Source organism: Seriola aureovittata, chromosome 6, assembly GCF_021018895.1.
Source record: "Seriola aureovittata isolate HTS-2021-v1 ecotype China chromosome 6, ASM2101889v1, whole genome shotgun sequence".
NCBI lineage: Eukaryota > Metazoa > Chordata > Actinopteri > Carangiformes > Carangidae > Seriola > Seriola aureovittata.
Genome location: NC_079369.1, coordinates 17,602,263 through 17,617,911, shown reverse-complemented (window position 1 = coordinate 17,617,911; position 15,649 = coordinate 17,602,263). Strand labels below are relative to the sequence as shown.

The window sequence follows — 15,649 nt, the reverse complement described above, 5'->3', positions numbered from 1 at the left end:
TGTATATTGCTGTCAGAATGCTGAAAAAAAGTCAAATAACACAGTCAAAAAACAGACTGGTTGGTCAGGGGTTAATCCCACAAGACAATGGGCCGAAACATCAGAAGAAAAGAACCAGATGGTGATTTCACATGATGAAGACGAGCACAGTCTCCAGACTTAAACCTCATGGAGCTGGTTTGGGATGAACTGGACAGAAGGTGAAAGCAAAGCAACCTACAAGTACAATACATTTATGGGAACTTCTGCAACAGTGTTGGGATGAACTTTCTGGACAAAATTTGATTTCCATTGTAGAAAGAACGTCACGAGTCTGTTTGGCTGCTGAATCTATATCTAGATTAGATTTAATTCAACATGTTTATTTGTTTAGTGCTTTAATTTAATTTCAGAAACACTGGAGGTGCCCTTAAACTTTTGACTGCTAGTGTATTATTTGTATTCAGATCCAGTCCAGACATTTTATTCCTTTTCTTATTAATGGAAATTTTGGATCTTGTAATGCTAATCATAGGCTACTCTGAATCAACTGATACATAGGATTAACGGTAGGGACTTTCTTCTCCTACTGTTTACTTATACTTTACCTTTGAACTTATAGTTTACAGTATGGCATTATACAGAGAGGTGTTTCGGTCATTTAAACAGCACTCATTGGTATAAACAGGCTGGACAAAATAATAGAAATGTCTGTTGGTATAATGCTTTTCAGTTCAACAGCACCACAAACTACATCCTCCAAAATGACCATAACATTGAATTAACCCCTTTCTGGAACAGTTCCAGCACAAACTGAATTATAACCTTCATGAGCATGCTGTTTATTGTAGGACTGTTGCATTAGTTTTAGCTACAACTACCAGCTAAGTGTATATGCAATTCCATTGCATTGTCAGTGTACTAATCATTTTTATGGTACCTTTGGTTGTTTGGAGTTGTAGTCAGTTACTGTTTTCATAGTTTCACAAGTCGCTTCCAGAGAAAACCTCAAAGATCAACAGTGACTTAAACACAGTTCCAGTAAAAGTTGAAGATACATCCTTTACTGGAAGTGTGTGTAGCACGCTGCATAGCTGTGCACCCACACTCATAGTAAGATGCATAGTAAGAGCAGAAGGGTTGTCTTTCACATTTTTTCTAAATCCATATAAAAGATGTATGTAGTGTACATTTCTTGATGAACTGATTTGGGTTCTCTCCATACAGTTAACCGATTTCTTTTTCCTTCCCAGATATTGCTGTTTTTCCCGGTTCATTTCTTGTGCCTCATTTCTACATTGCTCCATCATCTACAATCCACAGTCCTCCTCTGACTTTGATAAACATGACACTCAGGAGGTGAAAAGGGTTTTTTTTTTTTTAATCTTTATTAAAAAAAGAAACTTAAAAATTGCCAAAAAAATCAAATCACAATTATCAGAAAAAAAGCTATTTTATTTATTTTTAAGTTATCTCAGAGGTCAAGCAAAACACAAAGCTACAGTAATAGTGTATTCATTTGCTATACAAGCAGTTTGACAAACAATGCAAGTGATGACAGGTCTTAGCACAGGGAACATATGTGCATATCCACATGGATCAGTTTTGTATGACTTTATAGTACTATACTTTATAGTTTTATTGAGTTTGAGTTACAGTCTAGTTTGTTTGTTTGTTTGTGTGTTTGAGAGCAGGACAGCTGCAATAGATTCAAATAAAGCATTTGGACCCACACGTTTTTAGCTTTCATATAGTTTGTTTCCACATTTGTGTTTCTTGCTGTGAAAGTGTGTGTGTGTTAAGTTTGACATGTTTGAAAAATCAGTGTGTGGAGTCGTTGTCATAGATGTCTGAAAAGAGAAAACAATTTCAAATTACACTGGAAATTATATTAACACAGTTTGCATTGCAATTATTCATAGAACATGGGGATCCAAAGATAACTCACCACTTGGATAGTCAACATCGTCGTAAATGTCTCCTTCCCTGCAAACATAGACTGATGTTAAACTGATTGCAGAAAAGTTATTTTTATTGATACTGATATTTCACTGACAATTTTCATTGATACTTCCGTGTAAAATCTAAACCAAAGCTTTAACACATTAAGTCAAAGTTGAGTTTACAACTTAGGGTAAAAATGGGTGCATCAAGTGCAATATTTATATTTACAACTTGGACGGATGTAGCAATAGCCAAACTTCATACAGTATACAACACATACTGTAGGTGTGTGCACAGTGTATATAAGTGGGTCTATATTTGTCAGTGTAAGCTTTATCCAGACATCCAGAAGTCATAGATACAGTAAACTGTTACCATAACAACAACAATAACACGTATTTAGAAAAGGCTAATTCATAAAGACTTTATATTTGCTAATGAAGGCAGAGTCACATATGAACCAATTAAGATTACTTACATTGGAAGAAGAAGTGATCTGGACACATAACCATCTGTGAGAGGAGAGACAAAACAGACTTTATGTAGAACAGTCTCAATGAATTTGTAAAATCCAACTGTTATTGAATTATTTTATACAATCATATGTATTGATGTATGATATATATGTATTGGTGGTATCTGTTGCAAGAGTAGCCACTGTTACAATACAGTGGCTAATGGGGATCTAAATATGCTGTAGATTACTATAACATAAAATCACACAGGGATACAAAGTGTTCACGTACATTTTCCAAACCTGTTGCGACACAGAACTTTCTTGCTGCTGGTGAGCTGGATAATATCTAGGACATCTCCCTGAGACACATGCAGATCCTTCCCTCCTGGCTTCTTTAAGATGCAGTTGGGATCCACCATCATGGTGTGTAGGACCTTGGGTTGCCCTTCAAACTGGAGAACAACAGTTACAGTGACCCATTTTTGGCATTTTAAAGTTTTCTTAAATCTCTCAATGCAGGTTCTGTAGCATGTTTATGTTATATGCATCATGATATAATTTTGAGTTGTATGAGGGGTTCCTCAGGGATCAATCCTGGGCCCTGTTCTTTCCTTTTGGACAAATAATTCATAAATATATTTCCTTTCACTTCTATGCCGATGACACTCTTCTTTAGCTAACACTTGAACTGTAAACCACTGTTATAAATGTGTGAAAAAATATTTACCTTAAATTTTTTTCTTAGCTCCTTCTCCACTTTGGGATCTATGCTGAAAATGATAAAACATTTCACAATTTGATTTCAGAGCTTGACAATGAAATATAGAGCAATCAAATACCATAGCAATGTATTATTCAACAAATGTTTTTCAGATGTTTTTTTTCCAAAGGGATTAAGAAAGTAATTAGAAATTAACAAATGATGCTCTTCTATTTGAACATCAGTCTCATAACTTATCAGATCTTGACAAAGATTTACATTATAATGATACAGCAGCACACTCAACCAGTCATTTCCTGTTTCCTTTCAGTGAATCAGACATGAGCAGATACCTGATTTCAAATGGTGGTGGGGGGAAATCCTCAGTCAATGGTTGAACATCATCATAGTCATCTGAGAACAAAACAAGTTGTGTAAACTGAAACTAACTTTATCTTGTCTTCTAAATAAATAATAACCATTAACATTTTTGGTTGAAACAATGGTACAATAACAGTAATAAAACATGTGCTTAACTCTTAAATATAGATATTAATAATAAACTAAATAATGATAAATAGAATAAAGTAAACAATGAGTTTGACCCACACTAGATAGCCAAGTACTATTTCATTAAAATATTCATGTTTGGGTTAAAGTTGGTCATCTTTCTTAATCTTTAAGTTGTCAAATATCATATTTAGCAAACAGCACCCCATGTTACTGTATTGTATGTTCAATTTTGAACAATATAACAATACAACAATTTTGCATAATAACAATTTTTTTGAGATTTCCTTCTTGAAGTTTCGCTGGTGATTGGGCGGCTATTTCATCTTTTTATTTTTTATTTTTTTATTAAACCAAATTACCTAGTCAAATGATCTTCATTTGACAGAAATAACTGAGACTGCTGTTTCTTTTGAGCAATTCTGCTGTAAATAAAAAAAATCTGACATTAATCCTAATTAGTCATATGTGCTTTGTTGTTACTTACCATCATCCTGAAGCATGCTGCAGATTAGAAGAAATACAACGTACATGTTAGTTGGAACAAGAGCAGGTGAACCAGAAAAAGCAATGCAACCGAACAATTAGGCATGTTTACAGGTTACATTCACAGAATTTCAAATTACTGATACACTGAACATAACTTAAAGTAAAGGTTGGCTGGAGTGTTGAGAGGTTTTTCTTTCAATATAACAAGGAAAATTTTCTATACAGCAGGATGAACACAATCTGCTGTACCTGTCTCTGTTATTGGAGTCCACATCAAACATATGTGGGGGGTCTGGAGGTGGTGGAGGTAATGGTGATGAGTCTATTTTTTTGGACTGGAGCACTTTGCGCTTCACTGCTTCATAGTCAATGTCCACACATGTATTGCTGATGTATCCGTCTGCAAGTTTACACAACGACAAGGTAATATACTGTAAATCAACACAGATGAAACAAACACAACAAACGATGATCAGTATTATGGCTGGGTGTTGAATTTTATTATGTATACTGAATACATCAGTAAATGTGAAAAATATCAATATAATACTGTGACAGTTATTGTATTATTAATTTGGTGCATATTGCACTCTGCTACTGTTGGATTAGCAGAATAGTCATACTGTAAAGGAGTTCGCTTCATCAACAACAACAAAATGTGACCAACATGAAAGGTCAAAGGTAAACAGACTGGCAGATTGTGATGTGCTTTAGATTCTTATTTAAAAATGGCAGTCAGTCTGAAACACTTTGTTGTTAAATTGTTATCCCCTTTAGCCAGGATAATGTGCAATATATACGTTATAGTATATATTATACATATATGCAATATAATTTCGAAGCATTGACTTGTGAAGCAATTGTTTCTTAGTTCATCACTGTGTGGAATTTGCATTAAACTTGTAGCAAGAATAGTAACACTACTTTCATGCTATATTGCCATTTAGCTTGCTGGAGAAACCAACGTAACCACGTGTTGAACTGACTTCAATCAAATTTTACACATGCTTTACGCTTTACACTTCAAATGCTGCTCTGCTTTCCTTTATAGCATTCTTTGTTGTCCTCAACCTGTCAACTGTCTACAATTGCTGACATTGTTATGTACCAAAACACCTAAGCAAATTCGTCATTTGGGAAAACATACTTGGCACTTAATTGATTCTGATTCTGATTGCTTACTTAATTTACATAATTTATTGGAAAGATGAAATAAACACTAGAGGAAGTAAACAACAAGCCAGAGAATAAGAGGTCAAAAGACAGAGGGCCAGAAGAACTGTTTGCTTTCACAGATAGAGTTGTGTCTTATCTGCATAACATAATACATTGTGTTTTTTAATGTCCATTACAAAGCAAAGTAGGAGCCAAGGAAAGACCACAAGAAACACTTGCCAAACACAACAACAGGCATATCTTCTGTGACAAGAGCACACTAATTGCAGAAGTATTGGAAAAAATGTGTCAGCTTTTATTGCATCTTTTCTTGATATGCTTCATATAACTTTTCCACTTAAGCAATATGTGAAATATATTCTGCAGTATTGAATTTCAGGTATTTCCAACTGTGTTTTTTAAATATGCAAACAAAGGTCTCCTCTGTGTTGGTTTATGTTTGGAGGTGAATTTGCTGGACGGGCCGATTCATGGCTTACTCAGACGCCTACCTTTGTGGCTCAGATGGGAAGATGCTCTGCATGATTGATTAAGAGAAATTTAAAGCAGAACTCACAGGTTCCATTCAGAGACCGAGCCAACCATTTGCCTCCTGGGTTATTCTTCACCCGAAGGATCTCCACACTCTCGCCTTGTCGTACACTGAGATCCAGTTTTGATCCTCCGTGCCAATCGTGTCGGACTTTGGCTGTATGAAGAACCTCCACCTCCCCTTGCAACTACATATGGACAGATAAGTAAGGTGTGAAAGTCGCAAATTTGAAGTTCAAAGAAGGATCTCTGGTTTATACTAGAAATAAAAATCTATATTTCAACATGCATTTTAATTCAAAATCATAGCAATCATGAAGCTGGAAGTTTAGCAGGTTAACTTACCCAAAGTAGCTATCCTAAATTTACTATGACTATATTATATATTTATCTCAAAAATGCAAGTAGCATTTTTTGTTTTGAATTTCCTTAAACTGTCATCCATGCTAAATGCTTAAGGCGATGCCATCAGATCTGCTGCTGAAGGAACTGGATCTTTGGAAGTTTCATGGAGGACAGATGTCGCTGGGCTCTTACCTGGAAGTTCTTCCTCAGCTCATTCTGTTTTTTCTGACGCTCCATCCGTTCTTTCTTCTCCTGTTCTCGATGCTTCTTTGCTTCTTTCTTTCTCATCTTCTCAGCAGTTACTCGATTCACGCCCACCTGGTCCCTAGAAAGGAGAAATTCAACTGAAAAATTACTTCTTCACATGACAACATGCACTAACTACATGACTAACAACAAAACAAGGCTTGGCAGTGTTTTTGTTTTCTCATAGTTTTCTATTAAAATGACATTACTAAAACTTTACATTACATTAAACTCTCTGGAAAAGGTGTATCTTTTCTCACACATATCAATTTCACAGATATTATGATCATTCATTTTATTTTCAGTAAAAGCTGTAACATCACAACAATCAGTTGTACATGAGAGACAAATAACATGTTTTGAAGCCATTCATTCTGCACTAAGCAATTCAAACTAAACTTCTTTGCCAACTTCAGTATTTACTCTCTTTCACTGTTTCAGTTTGTTCTGATTTGCCCAGATTTCAACAGACTCTGCCTGTTATTTGTCACAATATCCTGCTTACAGGAAACATGTGTGTTGAATCACAGACATAACTTAGAAGTAAAGACAAGCTGCACAATATGCTTTACGAACCTTCATGCAATTTGAAATTCTTCTGACTTTAAAACAAAATAGGCAGATAATAAGTCACTTATTCTTGAAGACTTCTCCTTGAACTGCTGTGGCTTTGATAGTATCTCATTTGTACGTATCTTTAGAAAAAACGGTCCTCTGACTGAATAAATGTAAATGTGTAAATATTCATATCATTACAGCCTAGCACTCCATCTCACATGCAAATACGACCATGATTAAGAAAACTACTGTTGGTGGTTGTCACAACAGTAGCGCACTGCAGCAGCGGTAGCAGCAGATGTAAAAATAACAGCAGCAGTAACAGAAATAAAAGAAACAATTGCTTCGCAACGTAGCCACTTTTTACTTTGGTTATGTAGAGCTCCTATTAGATACAGACTCAACAATTACTTGGAAAGTAGAAAGCAGAAAGTTTATACTTACTCATCAATAAACTCATATACATCATCATCATCATCATCATCCTGCAAGACAAAAGACAATTTGATTTGAAGACAAAAGAAAATATTCATGCACAGGGATTATTACATTAAAGGAGAATACCACCCATTGTAAGAATTTAATTGTCTTATTTCTCAGTCATATAACACATTGTGTTTTCCTCATTGTTGTCTATGTATGTGTACATTACACTTAACTCAAGCTTGAAATCAAAGGAAGCACTTGAAAGCACTGACAGTGAATAAAGTTAATTGTCATTTGTCTCACCAACATAAACGAATACTAAAGCATTACAAACAGGAGTGAACTGGACTTTCATTCTAAGTTTAGTTACAGTTTTAGGGGAAGAGTGCAACGTGTTCTCACAAGAGGAGACCACCTGATTTTGAATTCTTCAAATGGGTGGTATTATCACTTTAAAGTGAGAATTTCAGTTTCAATTTTCTGTACCCACCCCATCCAGACACTGTGAACTGTTGTCACTCCAGGACTCTGCGAAATCATGAAAGACATGTCTTTAAAAAAGTGGCACAATTTCTCAGAAAACTGCTTGATAATCATGATAATACAAGTAAATTACAACTCATATATTTTTATCACTTAAAATGTGTCAGAAGAAGGAGAGCTTCAAGCAGGAAAGAGGCTGCAGCGATGCACCAGTAAACAATTTTTTACCATTCCTCTCAAAACTTGCAATGTCGTCATAGGTGTCCTGGCTATCATCAATGTCTCTGCAATCAATAAACAAACGTTTGTTCATTATTCAGCAATTACACTTTTTTCCTGCTGAAAAAAATAAAAACAAATAAAACCATCATCTGGACAGTATCACGTTTCCATCAAAAAAGATATTTGTTGTATATAAACTTCATTTTTAGGAGCTAGTGTAGTGTAGTGTAGTAGTGTAGTAGAAGTAACTGCACAAAAAGAACGGTTTTATATTATTTATATAATTTGTGTTACACTTGTTGTTTGCAACATGTTTGTTGTTGATATTTTAAAATTTAATTTCTCGCATAATTTCCTGCCCTCCTTCTTAACATCATGACAACTGTGAAGGAAATGAGAATCTGGTGTGGCTCTCTCAGTGATTTTATTAACATTGATTGTACATTTAAAGATATGATGTAAATTATCTGAAATTCAAACCAGGTTGTTTCTGTATCTAATAACACCAGCATGTTGTGAAGTGGTGAATACTCACATAGAGGCAATCTGGTGCGGCAGCCTGCTTGGTTTGTTGGATCGCTGTGGCAGTTTTGGAGGACTGACTAATCCTGGCAGGGACATTTTTCTACCAGCTGAACCTGGGGAACCTGCTGAAGAGCCAGACAATGTCTTTACGTAGATGAAGAAATTTTATTTACAATGAGACAGATAAGCAGCGATGACAGCACTGACAATCTTTGATGAAAAGGCAAAAAGAGAGGCACATTCGCTGAAATGTTTCCGCACTAGGCTTGTTTGTTTAATTTCAATGAGCTTTAATGCTGCTGACTTCCAATCAAAGATGAAGCACACTGGTTTGTCAATGTTGCTTTGAACACTTTGAACCAGTGATCATGAGATTTGATTTTAAATAATGAATCCTTATGTTTTATAGAAGATTCTTCTTTAGGTATCTGATGCTCTGTCAGTAATATTAAGGTTTGGATATTCATCCATCTTAATCACTTAACTTTCCATCAAAAGTTTCAATAAAACAAAAAAATCTAACGATCATCATTAAACATGGCCAAAATGTCTGACATGCTTTTGAAAATGCGTTTAATTCATGGGAAAGTAAAATTGTATGGGAAAGTACAATTGCCACACACGTCTATTTCACCGCAGACATTTTGGCATTTCATAATAAGAATAGCGAGCAGAAGAATAAGTTACTGTTATTCTATTTAAGTGTCCCAGTCAATCATGACGGTGTGACAGCGAGGCAGCATGCACAACACCAGGACCCTTAAACTGAAGCAACTAGATGGAATTCAACCACCATTAATTTCAGTTTTTATACCTGCACTTTTCCTACTGTGAGAAAACAAGCTTTGTCCTTGTATTATATTGACTAATCTTATAATTACACCAGCAACTGCCATGATGATGTTACTCAAATCATTTTAAAAACAGAAAGAACCGCAGGTGTTTTCTTTCCATCTTCAGAGAAATTAATCTTTTACAAACATTTAGCCAGAGAGAAATAAGCAAAGAAATTCTAGATCGTCTTCATTTACAAGTTGAGTAATACATAATTAAAAATCTGCGTGTGAATAATAAACTAGAGAGACTCACTGTCACTTTTCCTCGGGGCAGGAAGGGCAGGTCCTCGGGTGAACCTCATAAAGGGCTCCAGGTTGACACTTGGCGGGCGTTTTGGCTTCAAGGGCAGGGGTCCTTCAGGGGGCAGGGGTTTCCTCAGCGGGGTCACTTCCCCTGCGCTCCTCTGTCTGGGCGGCTGTCGGAGAGGGGTGGAGGTGGGAGCTGGTGCAGGGGCCTGAGGTGGAGTTGGTGATGGAGCCAGAGCTGGTCTGATACCTGCAGGGATCTGGTGCCTCATCATCATGTTTTGTAGCATCTCCCCCGTCTGTTTGACCTTGCTGGCGTCTGCCGGCTGGATGGGTGCTCTGACTCCAGAATGTAGAGGCGGTCGCGGGACAGAGGCAGGTCTGAGGGGGCTGGAGGCGGCTGTTGGCTCTGGCCTTGGGAACCTCACCAGCCCTGGGCCAGTCAAGGGAGGAGGAACAGAGGGAGACAGTCTGTGATGGGCCAGATTGTTATCTGTCATTGGCAAGATTGCTCTCCCAAACCCAGGTCGTGGAGATTTTGGGGACCCGCTGTCTCGGCTGCTGGTGTCCGAGGTGCTGGTCTTGTTGTTGAACCGGGCCCTCAGAGCCTTGACATCTACGATCTCCTCCTGAAAATTACACAGAAGCACAAACTCAAACCTGCGGCTGCTCTGTTTCTTAAGCAGGAAGTTAGCAGCACAGCTCACAGCAAGGCATGACCCCCACGTTCACAAACACACACAACTCATCAAAAGCCTGCGCTATCTTTACAAAGTGTGATTGCACCATGCAACAACACAATTTCCTGGTTGTTTTTATCTTCACAGAGCTCACAAGTCCCCATCAACTCCCTGCAGCACACAAAACTAAAGACAGAAAGAAGTAATTCCAGATCAGCACCATTCATAAGCAGTATAAACACAGAATAAATAGTTACACAATAGTAACACATTATACTGTACAGTACCAGAGCAAAGTAGTTGTTAGCAGATATCTCTGTTTGTTATATACATATATATATATATATATATATATATATATATATATATACAGCACTTCATCACTTCCTCATCACCTCCTCAAACCACCACCTCTCTCTCTCTTTATATATCCATAGATATATAGATATATAGATATATAGTGCCTATAGATGCTAAAAGGGAGGGTATATTGTAAAGTCACTTTAATGAGGAGAACGTATTGATTAAAATCCCTTTGCAGCAATTTTCACCTGTTTCAGAAAGAGTGAGGCTGTTATGGCTGAATCATCACTTCCTCAAAACTCTAATATAGTTCAGCATGATGTTGTACAGTTGAATTAACTTTATGCATCATATACTCATCTCCTGTTGTTTGTGTTCAGTCCTTTTATTCTTACTACTGCATGTTTAGAAGACATTTCCTGGTTTTCTGTCTGGTTTCTCACTATGAACTGCACCACACCACTGTGGAGCTAGTCAAACTAAAAAAACTAAACTAAACTTTAAAAAAAAGTCAAAAAAATAAAATAAATGTGGTGAGAAACTGGACTACATTACATTATATTGGGAGGGGGTTTGGCCCATCCCCATACAAACTCACCACCAGTGTTGGGGAAGCTACTTTGAAAGCATTATAACTTTGCAAGCTACGAATTACTTTGCTGGAAGAAGTTGAACTACAGCAAAGCTACAAGACGAAGAAAACCAGAGGAAGAAAATGAGCTTGGTTAACTAAGCTACTAAAGCTAGTTCAAACTACTTTGTAAAAAGAAAATGTTTTATTTATTGCAATTTATTGCAAAAAGTGCCTACTTGTTTACATGTTATAACATAAACCAAAAAAACTAAAATACCTCACTATCAATAGGAAAGTGCAAGGAATGTCAGCTATGGTTTTGAAAACAATAACTGTTTAAAGGTCCCATATTATATTAGGTGAGATTTCTATGTCTTTTTTGATTATAAAGCAGTTCTAGATCCCATATTAATACTGTGAAATTATCAAAGTCTCAGTCCATGGAGAAATTCACAAAGCCCATATTCAGAAAAGCCGTTATCACTTCCATAGCTTTGTGATGTCACAACTATACAATCCCCAGTCTCAGATGCCCCAAGCCCAGCCCACACTGACCCAGCCTTGCAGGATTTGGTTTCCCTGAGTGCTGAAATCTGCTAGTTTTTGATTCATTCACTCAGAAAACAGTCTGAGCTGAGACTGAGGAGGTTTATCCATCATGGTGTTGTCGCTGTGTGAACACTAAGCAACGCCCTTAGCTTTTGCACATGCACTACACAAAGCGTGTTGTGTGGCCTGCCTGACAAATGCATTGCCTTTGTTTGCATTCACAGTGGTCAGGATGAAACAGAGAGAATTGTTTTTTAATTTTTTTTTTAATCATTCTTTTCCTTTTATGGCCAAAAATTGTTTGTCGTTTCAGTAGTTACTCAAAAATGGCAAAAAAGTTATTTACTACTTGAATCAATATGCAAATATGAATGTAGCGTAGCTACCTGCAAACTTCTGCAAAATAGTTTAAGTCCTAGTTAGTAATAATGTGTTCACTATTCCCCAACACTGCTCACCATTAACTAGGAGGTCAGTAATAAACACCTGTGACAGTGTCAACAGAAACTGAACATTATAATATTCCTGTTGCACTGCATTGCAGTAAATGTTATATGTGCACCTGATGGAGAGGCCAGGTAGAGTAAACATATTCTCTTTGGAGTGTTTTTGAAAAACATATTCTGTTGGGATGAAAGTCAAAAAGGAAAGAAGATTTCAGTTCTTACAGCTTCACTGGCCTCCAGTGGAGCACAGGAGATCATATTCAATCAAATATTGTTTTGTAGGAGTGAACATGAAACTGTTCATTAATATTTTAAACTATTTTAGTCCATAGCCATAACATCACATCCAGTGTAGCAAACTTAATGCTTTATAGATGACACAGAAGACAGGTCAGGATTACTTTCTGTACTCTGGTGCAGTGGAGTGGAATAAACTCAAACCCAAACTCCCATTGCTTTAAAGCAAAGGCTTAACAATGGCTCCTAACTAGTATTCCTTAATAGAGAGTGGAGATATTGAAATGTTGTTATAAACGATCAATGATGTTTACATTTTGAACTATTTCATGATGTTGATCCCCTTTAATGTGTTTTTGTCACTATTACTTCATGTGGTTCTGAAAAGATTTTTATCAATTGTTACTTCCTCCAAGAAGTTTATGTTTTCATCCATGTTTGTTTGTTTGTTCGTCTGATTATTTATCTGATTATGCAAAAAGTACGGATTGATTTTCACCGAACCTGGTGGAGGGATGGGAAGGAACAAATGACATTTTGGGGCAGATCTGGATCATTTGCTATGAATTTGAATTGTTTCTCTAAAGTTTGGCATATGTATTTTTGCAATGGCCTCGTTGGAGAGCCGCTCTTCTAGTTTGTTTACATGACTTCCTCTGTGTCTTCTATTACTTTTGTAATATCTTAATGTTGGACTTGATGAGGTTGGTGGACTGTGTAAACACCAGGGACAACAATGGAAATAAATTCACGATTTAATTGCTGCATTCTTGACAAAGTTTGATATATAGTACTATTTTTGCAGATGTACTAGCGCATTGTCAATAAAAATAAAAAAGAAATTTTCCTCTATATTAGTGTCAACAGGAATCTGTCAGGGACTGAAACATGTTTTGAGGCGTCTCTGTGATGTTATTTGGGGTTTGAATGTAATCATTCTCATCTTGACGAGTGGACCGAGCAAGAAGAGAAAAGAGAGTTTGAAGTAAGTGTTACAGAGCGGCAGCAGCAAACTCATTGGTTTAGTTGAAATTCAGCTGGTGGAGTCTTAAAACAGTTTTTAAAACCACAGCACTGGTTATGCAATTGCCGAAGGTGATCGGCAAACACAGGACCATAGAGGAAATAAGATTTGGAGAGAGTAGTGAAACACGATGAATGAATGTCTCTGGTACGTTGTAAACGACAACAAAAAGAAAAACATTATCATAATAAAGGAATCACCCAACTATTGTCTGAACACCTCAAGTTGAAAGCTTTACAAAGCCAGACAGAAGAATGTGAAGAAGTGCAGGAAGTGCTCACAACCACACACCTCTTTACCTCAGCCAGCATCCTGCGCTGGTTACCATAGAAATACCCTCCACTGTTGCTCCTGCACCAATAAGCTGCAAACTCTGCTCAGTCGCTTGCCCGCTCGCTCGCTCACTCTATCTTGTCACGAGGAACAAAGGAAACAGACAAAAAACTTTTTCTCTACACCACAAAACTCAGACATGGGGTTCCACTTTCAGTCAGCGAGCGCCTGCAGAAGAAACACAGTGTGTGTACAAGTGTGTGTGTGCGTGTGTGTGCGTTTCCCTTTATGTGGCACACATTAACTCAGGTGTCTTTCCACAGTCTCTAGCTGTGCAGGTGCTCCAGAGAAAACCTGACAACACTCAGAAAAACTACTGTATTTAAAACAGAGTGACAAAATAAATAATGAATAAAATATGACTTAGTTGTTACCATAACACATATTGTTCTGAAAGTCAGCATTTTCCGAAATATTGTGTAACTCTGTTGATCTCTATTAAGACTACACCAACAACCACTTTAAACTTTAAATTGCACTAACCTGTGCTAAAGCTAAAAAATGGATTCAATATATTAACACAACGCTGTGTAACAGCCAGTCTCTGCTACAGAACACATTTGATGTAGTTGTTTAATTGATTTAAGAGCTGAAAAAATACAATAATAAGTCTGGTTTTAGTTGAGTTTTAGAGTCACAAGCCTCTCAAGTCTCTATATACCCAAATATGGAGAAAAACCTGAAGGAGGACTAAGATATTTTGCAATTTAAAGGCTAAATATCAACCATCACTGAGCTTCTTCTATTTAAAAAAGTTTCAAAATGCTATTAAAATACAAACTGAAGTGAAGCGGTGCACACTGTGAATCATTAACTGGTGATAGCTGTGTGATAAAGCTTTCATTCATCAGCCGCAGGATGCCACTCTTGGCAATTTCAAATTCCAACTTCCCCTTTTGGCTGTGAAAATGATGTAATTCCTGTAGAGAACAAGTGCAACTCAACACATTAATGTTTTACCGGCTCTACCAGAGAGCCACAACGTGCTGTTTCAAAATGCCAGATCATGTGTTTGAAGGATTCTAAACCAGGTTAAAAGTTTAAAAGGTTATGATAAAAGGTAACTGAGGTTTTACCCAGTGAAACAATAAAATCTGTCCATGGTCTTTCTTTGATTGTCAGGTTATTCATAGATGGGTTGACTGTCAGGAGGAAATGGTCAGAATTACACAGTCACTCCAGCTGAGAGTAGGGGAGCTGTTAATCCCTTCAAGAATAGATACATGTTACAACCAAACTATACAAATGATTATAAATGAGAATTTCTTACCATATTTTAGCTTTAGTGATGATTCAGTGGTGGATAAAGTGCCCCATGTCCAGCAGTGATTCAGTATCCAGGCTGACGTGAATGTACAAACACCTTCATGACCTGTGTCTCTAAGCTTACTGCAAATGAGGAAATGCTCAGTAATTCACTGTGGGGAAGGTGGTTAACTGACAGCGCCACAACATGAGCTTCAACAGCAGGGAAATATTAACATGCTGTCATAATGTTTGTTTCAATTTTATTCTTGAAAGGTCAGAGCTTTCATTATATGTTTGAGTGTTTTTTTTTGGTTTGTTTTTTTTTTTTTAGAAAAAAAGGCCACATTTCAAGGATTAGCAAGTAATTTTGTATCATCAGCATTTATCAATTTTCTCTGCTCTTTGTGTTTTATCATCTCGCTGTGTGAATAAAGGAAAGGAAAGGAAAGGAAAGCACAAAAAAAGCAAAGATGAATGAAATAATTTCATTCAGAGGTAAAACTCTGAATTTTAAAGAAAAATAAAATTAAGTAAAAGTGAGGTGAAGTGAGATGAAATGGGCTTGCTTCTGCTTTCTGTATT

At 36.7% G+C, this 15,649-nt stretch overlaps 1 protein-coding gene across 2 annotated transcripts; it reads right to left on the bottom strand.

The window, feature by feature from the left end:
* Positions 1-1,413: 1,413 nt before the first annotated feature.
* On the bottom strand, positions 1,414-15,214 carry si:ch73-40i7.2 (FYN-binding protein 1). 2 transcript variants are annotated; one of them, XM_056377671.1, is made up of 16 exons: positions 15,090-15,214; positions 9,681-10,302; positions 8,602-8,716; positions 8,073-8,128; positions 7,852-7,889; positions 7,380-7,420; positions 6,324-6,456; positions 5,812-5,974; positions 4,329-4,479; positions 4,078-4,094; positions 3,434-3,494; positions 3,108-3,150; positions 2,670-2,832; positions 2,402-2,435; positions 1,928-1,965; positions 1,414-1,829 (listed from the first exon to the last, which is right to left on the bottom strand). In XM_056377671.1, the coding sequence occupies exons 1-16, from the start codon at positions 15,090-15,092 to the stop codon at positions 1,801-1,803; spliced, it is 1,707 nt and encodes a 568-aa protein (XP_056233646.1). In that variant the 5' UTR covers positions 15,093-15,214; the 3' UTR covers positions 1,414-1,800. The 2 variants fall into 2 exon arrangements, with proteins under 2 accessions (XP_056233646.1, XP_056233647.1); XM_056377672.1 differs by having other exon boundaries at positions 8,602-8,713.
* Between the last annotated feature and the right edge of the window lie 435 nt (positions 15,215-15,649).